Source organism: Oxyura jamaicensis, chromosome Z (genome assembly GCF_011077185.1).
Source record: "Oxyura jamaicensis isolate SHBP4307 breed ruddy duck chromosome Z, BPBGC_Ojam_1.0, whole genome shotgun sequence".
In the NCBI taxonomy this organism is placed as follows: Eukaryota; Metazoa; Chordata; class Aves; order Anseriformes; family Anatidae; genus Oxyura; species Oxyura jamaicensis.
This window is the reverse complement of record NC_048926.1, coordinates 24378000-24393245: the sequence shown is the minus strand read 5'-3', so window position 1 is coordinate 24393245 and position 15246 is coordinate 24378000. Positions and strand designations below refer to the sequence as shown.

The 15246-nt window shown below is 40.7% G+C and overlaps 1 protein-coding gene across 1 annotated transcript in view; it reads left to right on the top strand.

Annotated features, from left to right (window-relative positions):
- Window positions 1–8832: 8832 nt before the first annotated feature.
- Window positions 8833–15246, top strand: part of TENT2 (terminal nucleotidyltransferase 2) — a 36992-nt gene continuing 30578 nt past the window's right edge. Inside the window, exons 1-6 of the mRNA XM_035310317.1 lie at window positions 8833–8908; window positions 9584–9658; window positions 10406–10597; window positions 10915–11034; window positions 13911–14157; window positions 15076–15190. Coding sequence (XP_035166208.1) covers window positions 10443–10597; window positions 10915–11034; window positions 13911–14157; window positions 15076–15190 — 637 coding nt within the window. The 5' untranslated portion in view covers window positions 8833–8908; window positions 9584–9658; window positions 10406–10442. The remainder of the gene's footprint in view (window positions 8909–9583; window positions 9659–10405; window positions 10598–10914; window positions 11035–13910; window positions 14158–15075; window positions 15191–15246) is intronic.

Genomic DNA, 15246 nt, shown 5'->3' with positions numbered 1-15246 from the left:
CCAGATGCAGTGGAAGCAGAAACAGCGGCAGCAGACAGGCACGTGGGCTGCATGGCGGATGGTGCCTAGGCAAATGGGGCACTGGCAATCTGCCTGCTGCAGCTGGCTCACGCTGCCCATCTCTGCAGAGCTGCTCTGCTCCAGAGCCTTCTGGGTGCCTGCTGCCATGCCCTGCCAAGAGAGGTTTCTCAAATACCTCTGCTTTCTTAGCACTGGGAGGAGAAATGCAAAGGAAAGCCCAGAGAGCAGTGGGAGTGAGAAGGTATGGGCACCCCGAAGGATGTCCTTGCAGGTGCATCCCTCTGGGCCACCCAGCCAAAGGACAGCCCCTCCTGTCCTGCCTCACCCCCCTGACACACTGTCCCCAGTCCCAGGCCTGCAGGACTCCTGCTCTCTCCCAGAAACCAGCACAGGTGAAGTTAGCACAGGGTACCTGAAGGAGGAAGACAGGGAAGATGGAGGGACTGGATGGGAGTCTTCCATGTTGCCCACAGCCCTGGTACAGCCACAATAACACCACCAACCATGACTCTGCACAAAGGCACTGCTCCACTGGGAGACCCACAGTCCTGCAGCCACCTGAATGCTGTGAGTGCCCTCACAGAAGCCCTGGACCAAAGGCACTGGCACAGAACCAGCATCTGCTCTAGAGCAGTGAGGTCATGGGCAGTCACAAACATTTCTCAGCCACATCCCTGGGGGGTCTGGGGCTGCTCCCAAAGGGCCACCCACAGAAGAATGCAAATGTCCCAAAGGTGAGAAGCCTGCTGCTTCACAGGATGTTTGCCATCTTCTTTGGGGGTTGTGGGAGAAAGGGTTTTAACTGTAGGCTTGTCAGGTCCTGTGATGAGAGGCTAGTGCTCCTTGGGCATGCAGGCCCAGCAATGTGGAGGGCAGAAGTGCAGGCGTGGAAGCTTGGTGACCTCCTCAGTGCAAACAGAGCTCCCTGACTTGGCTCCTGTAAGGGCTGTCAAAGGACCAGGACTTGCCCATTGACTTCTGGAAGTCGTCTCGTCCAGCCCCCCTGCTTTACTGTACAGAGATGTACTGTCTCATGTTGAACTTGTCTTCCATGAGGACACCAAGATTCCTTTCTACAAAGCATCTTTCCAGTCAGTCCCCAGCATATATACTATTGCATGGGCTTACTCCTCCCCAGGTACAGAGCTTTGCAATTCCCCTTGTTGAACTTTGTTAGGCTTTTGTCAGCTCATTTCTCCGGACTGTTGAGGTTGCAGTACCTGGCAGTATTGCCCTCTGAATATCAGCTACTCCTCCCAGTTTTATGTCATCAGCAAACTGATGGTACATTGCCCAAATCACTTTTGGAAATGTTAAATAGCATTGGACCCAGTATTGACACCTCGGATACAGAACTAGTTACTGGCCATCAGTTTGACTTCCTGTCTCAGCATGGTAGATACACTGAGGTGATGGTCCTGTCAGTCTTCATGTTGACTGTACATGAGTTTCTTAGCTTTTTCTCTCTTTGCGTGTTGTGTTACCAGCAATTGCCGAGTGCAGAATGCTGATTCCAGACAAGCCTGTGTAACCAGATGTATTCTCGATGTACACCCTGCATGTACCGTACGCAACACTTATATCTGAAAAAAATCATTCTGATAGAAAAGGAATGAAACACATTCACTTGGGGTAAGCTGGTGTTGTAAGCAGAGGAATAGTTTGAAAGTAGACAGGAGGAGGCCTGACAATCAGCCGCAATAGTCAGGATTTTAGTGGGGCAAGGAAAATGTTTCTGACTGGGAATATAAGGAGCTGATCATCTGCTGGAAACTGAGGTGTGTATTGTGAGTTTATAACTGAACAGAGTCAAGATAAACTTCACTGAATGTCTGGTATGTGAGCAGGTTGCTGGTTTAAGCATATTGGGGAGAGAATAGGCACTACAGAGTTACAATGATTGTAGAGCAGGGAAGTACATGCTGGTGCAGTAGACGTAAAACCACTGAATGGAAACAGGTATCTATCTGGCAGAAGAAAAACTCTGGGTGTGGGAAGAAAATTAAACATATGTACACATGCCAGAGGGGCATGTGGAGATTGTTATAGAAAAGGACTTTAAAGTTAAAATATTGTTGCGTTATTTCATATATATAAGCAAGAAATGTGTCAATAATTGAGTAAACATCAGGTAGTCCTTTCTGAACTGGACAGGGGAAATCTCAGTTTTGCAGCCTAACACAAAATTTGCAGTCTTCATACAGCTTGCCAAGCTGAAGGGAAGGAAACAGAGTAGGAGCAAGAGCTGTGTTCTTGTGAAGTACAACATGGAGTACTGGAGGGAACAATGTACATTTGTAAAGCACTCATGCTCTTTTTTTTACGCTTTGCTGAAGAAGAATACCACGATCATGGATAAACTTTTCACAACAGTACCACTTTCAATTCACCTCCTGTAAATTGCCTGTGTTTTCTACAATTCTTCTCTTGCTGTGATGATGCTCTGTAATGTGATAGCCACACTGTGCTATTTCAGAAAAAAGCACTTGTTAATACCTTGGCCAGCAAGTTAGCTGTAATAATATTTTCTAGATACACCATACAGTCACCTTAGTATCAGCGTGCAAGATATTTACATTCAGTCAGTCACTGGTAACAGCTGATTTCTAACATTTGCTGAGTAGCCAGTGCAATTAATATGTATTGTAAATAGCATTCAATATCATCAGAATTCATATAAGAAAAAGAGGGTACCTATAATAGAGTTGTACAAAGAGAAAGTAATTAAAACCAGTAACATACTACCTACCTAAAGGTGTAGAGTTAAGGTTTCCATGGCAACCTTAACTCTGCATTTCCTGCCTTTTGTATTTCCAAAGCTCAGCTTCAGTGTTGCTTTAATATAGTATTTCGCACTGAATATTTTTACCAATAGAAGGATTACTTCGAAACCTGAAGTTTCTAGGGTTCCTAATACTAACCCAGATTGCACAGCAACATTATAAATTATTCAGAAGAAACTGCACTAATACAGAGCTCACAACAAAGGTTGAACTTGCCTTAAGCTGGTGTAATGCATTATGGATATGTGGTAGTCTCTTCATAGATAAGGTGCTGGCAGCTTCCCTTTGGAGCCCTGTTTCATTTCCTCTATGACACTGGCTGAAAAACTATCTGGCTTGAAAAATGCCAGATTAAATCTGAAAGCAGGAAGAAACATGTCTTCAAATTTAAAATGGGAAAAAAAAAGTTTATTTGAATTACAACTCATTAAGGAACATACACCATGTACACCTGGAAAAATGATGACTGTGAATAAAAGCAACACTGAAAACCTGTTGCATTAGACAGAAGTATTCCAAGTTTGAACCTGTAACTTTTGATTAGACTTCTGTAACTTACTTAGGAAAAAGTGCATACGGGCATTCCATGCATATAAACACCTGTCCATCTCTTGGCTGCCTGCATTGTAGAAAGAAAGTCACTTGTATAGGTTACTAGTAACATAAATGTTAGTACCCTGACAGAGAGAGACACTTGGGTATGCAGTCAAAGTACATAGGTCAAAATCCTTAGAGACTGCTCTACTTAAATGCTAAATAAAAAACATATTTTCAGTTATTCCCATTTTAAGGCTTCAGACAAAAACACTGAAGAAAGCACATATACACATACTGTAAAATTTAAGGTACTCTTGACACTCAACAACAAAAATAATCTGATTTCTAGAGTAAAAACTCTGAAATACTGGAACATTTTATTTCAAAGTTTTTATAGTACATATAAATGTACATTCTGTCAAGTGGCAAAACTTGGCAAACTTTACAGCAGCTTTTGTGTACAGAGGCCTGTACTACCCAGAATAGTAGTGCTGTGATTTAACCTGGCAGTCAGCTGAGCACTACTAGACAGCTGTTCCCTTGCTCCCTTTGCAGTGGGACTGGGGAGAGAAGCAAAAATGGTAAAAGTGTGAAAACTCATGGGTTGGGATAAGAAGAGTTTAATAAGAAAAAGGGGAAAACAAACAAAAGAAGAAGAAGAAATCAAAAGAAAGCAAAAATTACAAAGCAAATGATGCACAACACAATTGCTTACTACTAGCCAATTTATGCCCAGTCATTCCCCGAGCAGTGGCAGCTCCCACAGCCAACTCCCTCATTTTTATTGTCCAGCATGATGCCACGTGGTATTGAACATCTCTTTGACCAGTTTGGGCCAGCTGTCCTGGCTGTGTACCCTCCCAGCTCCTTGTGCACCCCCTGCCTCCTTGCTGGCAGGGCAGCACAAGAAGCATAAGAATCCTTGGCTCTCTGCAAGCACTGCTCACACTGTAACAACTAAAACATTGGTGTGTTAGCAGCTTTACTTTCATCCCACATCCAAAACACAGCACCATACCAGCTACCAGAAAGAAAACTTAATTCTACCCCAGCCGAAATCAGGACTTATCTATAATAATCTTCTAGTGGAGGGGAAAAGAGTATGGAATTCATATACAGGTCTAGCCAAAAGATATATTTCTTTGTCAGCGAAGCCACATTTTTTTTCCCATAAAATACTGTCATCACATATATCTGAGTGACCAAAATTAGTTTTTAAACATGGGAAAACTGAGTGAAACTGGGTGTTTGAGTCAAATGAACTGCAAATAAACAGCTGCATTATCCACAAACTAGTAAGCAAGCAAAACCAGACATAAAACCAGGAAGGAGACAGTAAAGAAGTGTAATACAACAGTATCTACGTTGACCACCACAGCTAGCTCTCACAACCTACTCAACCTTCTGCAGTGCTAGGGACTCAAGGCACCAGGTAGCAAGCAAGCTGCAGTTTATTTATTAGCCCACAGTAGGTCCTTCCTAACTTGTTCAAATTTCAGCACCCTAGCTGAGGCCTAAGTCTAAAAGTGTAAAAGGGGTAATACTTAATGTCTCAACAAAATGCTTGGTGCTTGAAGAAAGAAAAAAAGATTGCATCTCTCCTCTAGTCTGACTATATTAATATATGCATACAGATAATTTAATAATTAAGTATTGTCTCCAGATCCATTAACCCTAAATGGTTATTTCTCAGTCACTGATAAAAAAAAAGACCAACCGGGCCACAGTGAAATGTCTACTACACCTTTATAACAATAATCAAAGTCCTTGATTAAAATCTAACCCTCAGTAAATGGTTTATAAGGCAAACCCCACAAAAACTTTACTCACCAGTTTAGGACTTGATGAACATTAATATCCTCACGGGATTACAATGGACTAAAAAAAATAATTAAAAATTGAAACAAAACAGTTTTGTAGAGCTGTGCAGAACAATTGGCATCCTCTGCTGTTCTCAGTCAAAGTTCATGACTCCATTTATTTATTTTAAAACTTGCCTTCATTCACACAGAAAAGAGTAAAATTTAGGAAAAATCACAACTTTGACTTCCCTTTTAAAAAAAGTTGTATCTAAAGGAGTCTAATTACAAATTTTACAAAACTGGGGTACTGAAGTCATGAAATTCTAGCAAGTAAGGACATTACACTAATTAGTACACAACATTAACGTTTATTACAACAGCCATGGTTCTCATCAAAAGCAAATGCTGTATTCTCAGCAGTAACCTGAAATGGCACAGTACAAATAACACATCTGAAAAAGATAGAGATCACTCATACGTATGCACATTTTTACATCATCTCTCTCAAATAAAAACAACTGTGCAAACATATTTTGCTATACATTAGTACAACAGATATATAAAATCTGCATTTTAGAATTTTAAGCTAGAATTCATAAATATATATATACTGGTTGTATATTTCCTATACATTTTCACATCCATGGTTATGGTGTACTTATTACATAAGTAGTACACTGTATACTGTGTGATTGGTATATACACTTAATAAAAATACAATAAAAACTTATTGTAATCAATAAATGTATCAGCCTATTTCTCAATTAAAAAGCACCAGAAAAAAACACTTATAGGTGTAACACAAATATCACTGAACCTGGTTCAACGCTGAACATCAGAACTAGGCTGTTGCAAGGTGAGAAAAAAAACTTTCACCTTCACTATTTGCTTGCTAAACTGCTGAGTCTTGTTTTCAATGCACTAGATATTTACATTGACACCAGACAATGTTTAGCAATAGATTTATTTTTTTTTTTAAATAGTTTCTTATTGTACACCTGATTTAACTTCTTGGTATTATTATTAAAATCTTGTATTGCTTTCCTTAGGAAAGCTGTTTTTTGCCTTATACATAACATTTATTTTAGACCTACAATTCTGGTTTAGCTTCAATGCCAGAATATCCTGATTTCTAAACAAAATGCTAAGTATATCATATATATCATCATGTTTAAAAAGCTGCAGTCTTCACTTTGGATCCTGCATGTTATTAATCTCATAGCTCAATTTATTTAATTAGAGTTACATTTCTTTTTTTTTTAATGTATTTGCCATGTTTGGTCTCAGTGCAAAATACAAAAAAGGCATACTTATAAATGAAGTACTGTGTTGATACAAGTTTCAGTCTTTCAGACCCGGTCCTGGAGACTAGTAATGTAAAAAGCAACAATGTATTGTGGCTGGTTTTGATACTCAGAAATGTTTCAAGCAAGTTAAGTAGCTTCCCTGTAAGGAAAGAATGAGCACATGGCTGCTTGCTAAAGTACATTCAAAACATACTGCTTACTCAGTTCCCACAGGTATTACCCAGTGTTAAGAGAGCAAGAAAAGAGCCTACAGACTTTTTAACATTTTAAGGTTTCCATAAAATAATAGCTTTTTCTTCTACTTGTTCTGCTTGTGCTATTGAATGTTGAACTGCTCTGACCAAGCTTTCCAGCACTATTTACCTTCAGACAGCACCTAAACCTGGAGCATTTCAGCTCTAAAGAAGTTTCAGAAAATTGTGACCAACACCAAACAGGAACTTAAATGTTGTATAATTATTTCCTTTCTATGACAGAGATTGCAGCCGCTGGATCTGAGCAGTAACCAGAATTGCTGTATCCAGAACTGACTTCTGGGAAGCATCTTCTTCCCTATCCACTAGAAATAAATATTATTTATATTTTTTAGAGGTTGAATTCAGCACTCTGCTTCTATTGCAGACCATACTTTTCATTGTTCATTCAGTTTCTCTGTTGTTATTCCAATAAATTTGCTTTACAAACTTTCTAATAATTATACCATTTTTATTCTAGAACAATATTCTCTGGAGGCAGAAACACTAAACCAGTCCTAATCCTATTCTATTTTGGTATTCAAGTGAAATCTCTAGTGCTAGTTCTCAAATTCCCTCTCTTACGGTTGTTATCTCTTGACCAGCAGTCTCATTCTTTTCATGAATGACTAAAACCAGAAGTAAGGCTTTGAAGCTCTTCTCTGATAGAAGAGGATCTGAGCTATCCGTTAACTTTCTGAGATCACAGTTGGGGTCAGCATGTAAGAATGCACATATTGAAAAGGATAGAACAATACCTCTCAGCACGTCAAAGCACAGAGATTTGTCTCATAAGGTTGTTGCTGATCTGTAAAACATCAGGTTATTTCAGGTGCTTCACTGAAACGTGTAGCTATTTTGAAAAACAGATGCAGGTATGACATGGGGTAAAATCCTTAAGACTGAACACTCTGTGCCAAAAAAAAAAATAAGGTTAGGTTTAGTACCTAGATTAAGGCATACAGAAAATAGCAAGTTGTGCCGAGCAGCAGAGGAAAAGCACACAATGAAAAACATAGCAACACAGGTTACTTGGGCACATGCTCTTCCAAATTATTATTGTTCTCTTTATCTGTACAAAAAATGCTGATGCTCAGTGCACAGGCCAGAACCTTAGCAATGACAGCTCCAGCTGTGGCCAAGGTAAGTTTGCCAGTGAACCAGTCCTCACCTGCCCCTTCTTTCTGAAAGATGGCAGCTTCTACGACATCCCCACACAAATGCCTGAGCTCTTTATCTCAGTCAAGAGTTCACTCATGTTAACTGTCCTTCTCCCAGGGAAGGAATCAAACTTCGGTGTGGCTCCCGTCTCATGAAGTCTTTTATTCTTCAACATATGAGTTTTTTGGCTCATCTTGACCTCATATTTACCCCTGCACATCCACAATCTCTTGGGGCCAGCTCCTTGTTTATTTACCCAAACATTATCTCCTTGACACACATCTGGGCTGTAGATAATGTACGCAACCACCAGCCTTAGACCACAGGACCTGTACCATCAGCCCTACGTTTTGGCCTGACCCAGCGCTGCCCGCCAGTGCACCACCGAGCTGCGACCTCCTCGCCTCAGCCCTCCGCCACTGGGGACGCGCCGCCAGGCGCTGCCCGGACGAGCCACCCACCTCCAGCGACGGCTGGGGACGGGGAGCACACGCCGTGCGCCCGGCCCTTGGCTCGCTTCCTTGCGGGCAGGCGCCTGCCCCAGCCCGGGGACCGCACCGCGGCCCCCAGCAGCGCCCCGCAGCCCCCCTCAGCCGCCATGTTCGCTCCCTCCATGCCGGCGGCCGCCATGTCCGCATGCGCCCGGCGGGGAGCGGCGGCGGCCGGTCCCGGCGGGGCGGGCGCTTCCTGGCGGCGGCTGCGGATCCGGGTGAAGGGGCAGCGCCCGGCTGGAGCCCGCCTGCAGCTCGCGCAGCCGGCCGACTACCGCGCCCGGACGCGGAGCACAGGCGAGGCGGCTGCCCGAGGCACGGAGGCCCCCTCACCCCACCCGGCCCGAACGTGCGGAGGGGTTGGTGTCGCCGGGGGAGACCGGGTGGCCTCGGCCGGTCCGCGGTGAGGCGGGAGGGCCGCGGGGGGCTCGCTCCGTGGGAGGTGTCAGCGCCTGCTCGTTTGTTTCCCTCAGGAGTACGCGCTCGCCTGGAAGAAGTGCCCGCCCGAGGAAGGGTGTCGGACCTGTAATGCTCGTGAGCCTGTTTCTGGAGAGCCCTGCGACTTCCTTCGAGGTACTCGGCCCGGAATGTCGCCATAAATGCTGCCATAGCTGCCGTGAGACGGCAGCCCGGTGTTGTTTTGGGTTCTGAGTGGGGGAAGTTGTGTTTAATGTTCCCTTCGTTGCTTTTGATATGCTTCCTTTTCTTGGTTTTTACGACCTTAAAGGTTGAAAACCCATTACTCTCAGAGCTAAATTAAATCCTGATTTCTGAGGCACAGTTCTGCTACTGATGTTAACCAACCCCTTATGTATACCACAGAGAATGCCTTCGAAGTGCCCAGGGTGCTTAGAGACGAGAGGAGGGGTGTTAACAGCCCTTGTGCTGCCCGTCTGTGCTAGAAATGGGAAGCTTAAGGGACTTGCTTCTCTGAAAGGTCCCTTCAGCAAATCACGAATTTCTCGCTGGAATCCTTACACGGTCTACTAACTTCCTTAATACAACTTCCGTGTGTGTGTTGGTTTGTACTGTTCTATGGGCTTGGGGCTGCACATAAACGTCATTCAGACAGCACGTAACTGTCAGGGACAGGGAGACAAAGAGGTTTTCACTAGTGTGGACTCTCATCACGGGAGTCATAGAATATCCTGAGCTGGAAGGGACCCACAAGAATCACTGAGTCTGACTTGCAAGAAGCAAGGCATGTCGTTGTGGAGCAAATAAACTCCTTGTATCTTATTTGTGTAGGTTCTGTGCTGATGCTGCCTGCAGCGATAGTAGGAGCTGTCCAAGGAGGCCAGAACACGACAGCAATTCACAGTGGTAGGTGAAAGAAAACATCGAGACAGGGGTAGCAGTGAGCTCTTACTATAACAAAATTAGGAATAGCTGGTTTTATTTCAGAGTATGACAGAATGGCTATTAATGTAACTATTAATACATTCTATTACATCTATGCATATAGTTCAAATTTAATATTTAAATATATGTAGTGTATTTATATACATATAAATTGATAATTGAGAGAATCTAAAAGCGTTAACTTTATTCTAAACTTTGACTACTCTGTAGCACTTTTTCCACTTGTATTACTATAGCATTGGTTTGATAAAAGTTTTTGGTATAATAATTACAAAATCACTGCCGTTATTCTAATGACTTCTAAATGTTCCATTTAAAAGATTTTGAACAAACTTCTTCCTCTTGTGTTTGAGTTTGCACTAATTGGGTAAATCGTTTTATGCAAGGTGTTAAGGTTAATCACGAGCAACTGTGTTTGCCAGTGACACACCTTGTTTATTTGTAGGGTTCTTATATAACAGAAACCTAGAATAGAAAACAATTGAAGAAACTTCAACTGTCAATTAAAAGTGTGAAACTTGGAGAATATAGTATTTTTATTTTGCATCTTGTCCTGAAAGGAGATAAAACTAGCCCAGAATTACAATTCTTTTAAGCAATACATAAAGATATATTCAAAACAGTTCCAAATTTTAAATCCAAGAGGTTAAAAGGTAACTAGTAGTTATTTGTTGCCTAATTTTGTTTGTTCGTTTGTTTTGAATGTAGGTAAAACGATACATGTTCACCTGAAGTGAAAAGGAGCATGTTCGCAAATTCCTCCAACTTGGGTTGTCCACCCTTCCATCCAAAACATCAACAACAGAATATTGTTTTCAACAAGCTTCCTATAAATATACCACCTACTCTTCTCTCTAACCAGCAAATTATTGATGCTCAGATCAACTTTCAGAATGCTGCGTAAGTACAGTCAGATTTGATATAAGGGAGTGAGTTGAAAAATACAGCTACAGTGTTCTAGAAGAATTTCTGCTAATGGAGGGTATTTTTCAATGTTTTTAACATTAAACTGTATTAGGAACAAAATAGAAGGGTGTCGTGTAAAACAGAGCTGTGTCATTTGTTACTGGCTTGCAAGTTTTAATGCACTCCTGTGTTGTGCATACTGCACAACAAACGTCATTGCAATAGTTAGAGTTGATAATGCACAGAAATATGACCAACTTGTAAAAAGCCTTTTAGGAGTTGCTACATGAATTAACAGTTATGGACTGTAGTCTTTCCAGGGCTCTGTTGGGTTGGAACCTTGCAACTGCTGTTACACCACAGACATTGACTTATGGAAATGGCAGTCCAGTACATACATCTTCTGCTCCTGTGTCATTCCGAGGAAGAAAGTAAGATGGTGGGGAAAGTGGGTGTGGGTGTGTCTGATTAATTATGGTTGTACTGTACCCATGAGGATGTTTGTCTAACACCAATTTTTTGCGCAAGTTGAATTTTGTTAGAAATTTCAAGAATAGTGAATAAAACTTTCTGATGAAACAGGCCATGTCATGGCTCTTAAATCATTCTTGTATCTGCTTTTGAGAAATTTTAGTCTTCATAAGGGACTTAGTATGTATAGTTTTTCTTTTCAACAGTTGTGACCTTACAGAATGGTGACTTCAGTGCTTTTAGTGCAAAAACAGATCATAATCTGTATATGCTTGACTAGAGGAGGGTTTGTGTCAATAAATGTGTGTTCCCTTCCTGTTAATTTGTCAAGTTAAAACTCTTCAGTGTTCTGGGGAATTGTGATGTCTTACTGATGACATGGTAGATGTTTCTTCTGGTTTTGCTTAATTATGTAATGTTTTATTTTTCAAATAGAAAGTGCTAAATTCAGGTGTATATGTATTTTTTTTAAGAGTAATTTTATGGAAACAATATAGCTACTTTTCAAACAAGTAAGAGAGAGACTTAGTTTATTTTATATATATGTGTATCTATAGATAGATAAATACTGGTCTGGGCAGAGAATGTATTGAGAGTAGCCCTGAGGAGAAGGACCTGGAGGTGTTGATTGAAGAGAAGCTCAGCGTGAGCCGGCCATGTGAGCTTGCAGCCCAGAAAGCCAACCAAGTCCTGGGCTGCATCAAAACCAGCATGGCCAGCAGGGTGACAGAGGTTATTCTGCCCCTCTGCTCTGCTCTTGAGACCCCACCTGGAGTGCTGCATTCAGATCTGGGGTCCCCAGCACAAGAAGGACATGGAGAGAGTCCCAAGGAGGGGCACAGGGTTGGTCAAGGGGTTGGAGCACCTCTCCTATGAGGACAAGCCGAGAGTTGGAGTTCTTCAGCTGGAGAAGAGAAGGCTCCAGGGAGACCTTACATTGGCCTTTCAGTACCTAAAGGGGGCCTTACAGGAAAGCTGGGGAAGGATTCTTTGTTAAGGAGTGGAGTGATAGGACTAGGAGTAAGGGCTTTAGGCTGGATGGGGCCCTGAGCAACCTGATCTAGTGGGAGGTGCCCCTGCCCATGGCAGGGGGGCTGGAATTATGTGGTCTTTAAGATTCCTTCCAACCCAAACCATTCTGTGATTCTGTGTTGTGAATTTACATAACTTAATTACTTTAGCTGTAACAGGAAGAGGGATTTCAGGTAAGAGCGTGGTTTTTATTTTCACATAATGTTTTAGAAAAGAATTGCTTTATGACTTTAGAAACAGTAGTTCATATGTATTTGCACAACTTTTAATTCTGTGAACAAGCTGTTTCAGGTGAAGCTTTATCTATCTTCATGACTATTTCTTATATGCTGTTTCTCTACCAGATTTAACAGATTTAAGAACAATTAAGTACAATTGAAAACACAGAGTTAAGTGACAGTTGAGTGTATAGGCATCTCACAAACTAAAGAATTTCCTGAATTCATGCAGCATGCGTTTTTTTTTGTTTTTTTGTTTTTTTTTTTTCTTGACCACCTTGGCTTATGGAAAGCTATGCTATGTTAAGAGTTTTGCAATCCACTAGTTAATCCGTAGATCATGAGTCAACTCTTCTTAAGGTATTTTTGCTGAAGATCAGTCATGTAAGTTCTTTTCAGTTAAAATAAACTGAAACAGTTTCATGTTTTGATTTAGCATTATGCTGTGAGTTCCTTTAAGACTGAGTGTAGGCAATGTTAGCAGAACTTCTCTCAAACTTGGTAACTGAAATGGTGACTTGAGGTTTCTTCAGTGATTTTTTTTATTTAATTAATAGTACTGTCTGCCCAGATCCCGAAACAATGTTTATGCTATCTTTTCTGGCTGCAAGAATAATTGTAGTTTTATAAATAACTAATTCACTGATACATATGAACATTGGATTTCACTTTTTTTAAAAAAAATTGTGAATAACCTCGTACTAGTAAGCTTATATGCAATACTTGATATATAAGCAAAACATGAATATCCTCTCATATTTGCTGTACTATGGATAGACCACAGTATTCAACCATTGATCAGCTCTCATTATAATTTTTTCTTAATGAAGCATTTGGTTACCAAGGGGCTGTCTGTAATAAGATCACTATGTGTCTTACAAGGTATATGAATTTCTTGACAAATGAGTTAATGAAGAAGCACAAGTTTGTGTTTCAAAATGAAACATTATGACACGTGTGACTTAGTAGAATTATTAGGTTGATTTGTCAAAAGAATAGTGGTCTTATTTTGCCTGGATTACATGTTTTCCTGCCTATATAGTAAGCCTACACAGACAAATGCTACGTTTTGAGTGACTATTCTGAAAACTTTCTCACTTCCCCCCTAGTGAACTTACATCAGGGGGTATTCAGAATTCACAAAACTTCTCACTGCACTTCTGTTGATTTCAGTTTAAAGAAAAGGACATTTAAATAGTCTGTATAGTTTATAATAAAAAAGTAGTTGGTCACAAAAATAGTATGACTAGCATTTATCTTTCTTAGCTGCCCTGATTAACTGAATTTGACATTTAATTTCAAAGTTAATATAAATACTCTTGTTTTGTAGCTGTGGTTGTGTCAGTTCACTTCAATTGTAGCTGCACTTTTGCAATTGTGTTCTCTCTTCCCGTTCCAGGTTTATTTCACCTACTATCTAGGATGGACATGCCTTTTGTTCTGTAGAATAACACTTGATTTTAGTGAAATAGTCACATAATTTAATCATTAGTATTTGTACTTTGCACTAACTACTCTTTAGTCATAGGTTGGAGCTGGCAAGATAGAGGAATTACTGTTTTTTTTTTCTTTTTTTTTTTCTTCAGGAGACAAAGTGAGCAAAGTGTTCGATATAATGTCAAACGACAGCGGTTTGATTCACCTCATCGTGAAACAACTGTAGTTAACCAAGCAGTGCCTTTACCAGAAGAACATACGTACTCCTTTCCAAGCTCAACTTCATCTCCACTTAACACACGTTACGTACCAGATTTAAGTGTATGTGTCCCTCCCTTGCAAGATTCTTCGTTTCTATATGTTACAGAAACCACACTTCCTGAGGCCAAAGATAAGGTAATCTCCTTCTATGCCTGTGTTTGACATCTGTCTTCTCTGTAGGTGGGGTCTGATATTGCTGAGGGAGGCCATTCACATTTCATCAGGGTTTTTTGATGGTGTCGTGTGGTCTTTACTGCTGAGCTGCCATTAGGAGGAGTATCACAAATGTAGTTGCCACTAGGCAGCCAGGTCCTAGGCATTTGAAGCATTTTTAGGGGTAGGCATGTTGTTTGCTTGTGCTGTTTGATTTTCACATTGATTTCAGGAAATCTACATCTGTTCCAGAAACAGTAGAAATTTATCAAGGATTTGGGGGCAAGGAGAATCCTCATAAAATAATCAAGCAATGGGAGATAAGCTCTTTTTTTATGAAGAAAAAAAAAAAAAGGATTGTAGCTAATCAGTCTTAATATTTTATCTGCCCAACATGACAAAAGATTTTAGTCTGATCATAGCATATGCCAGTGGTGGTGTTAAAGAGAAACAATAAATACCTGCTTTCACTAAAGATTTAACCACTTATTTAATGGTTTGCCTTGGGTAAAAAAATGAAGAAAACATAAGTCAGTTTCAGTGTTTACTTTTGTCCCAGTTACTGGTAGGAAAACAGTTGACGTTATAGTCAGCAGAACATATTTCTGGTCTTCTACTATTTATTTGCTGAAAGGTTGCAGGTACTGGTGGGACAACAATTATTTCTTGTGGATAGACATTTTAAATCAGATTAAGCAAATTTAAATGTAAAAAAATCACAGAAATTTCTTCTGGGGAAGCGTTCAGGATGAATTCAAGAAAACTAAAACTCTGCACTGCAGAACAGAGAACATGAAACAATGCTGGGCTTTTTTTTCAAATGCAGTTTTCTGTTTCTTATAATGGCAACAGGAAAGAATGTTCACTTCCTTTATCTTTACTTTTTGAATGTGTGTCAAGTTAAGTCAGCAGGTATTGGAGTTGTTTCAAGTATGTCAGCAACAGACCTGTGATTTGAACAAAAAAGAGCTCTGCAGAATAGAACTCCAGAGGGAAATTCAGCGAATTTTTCCACGTATGTTTTGATTACTTATTACTTGTCTCAGCACTGTTGATATTCACAGTTCTTTC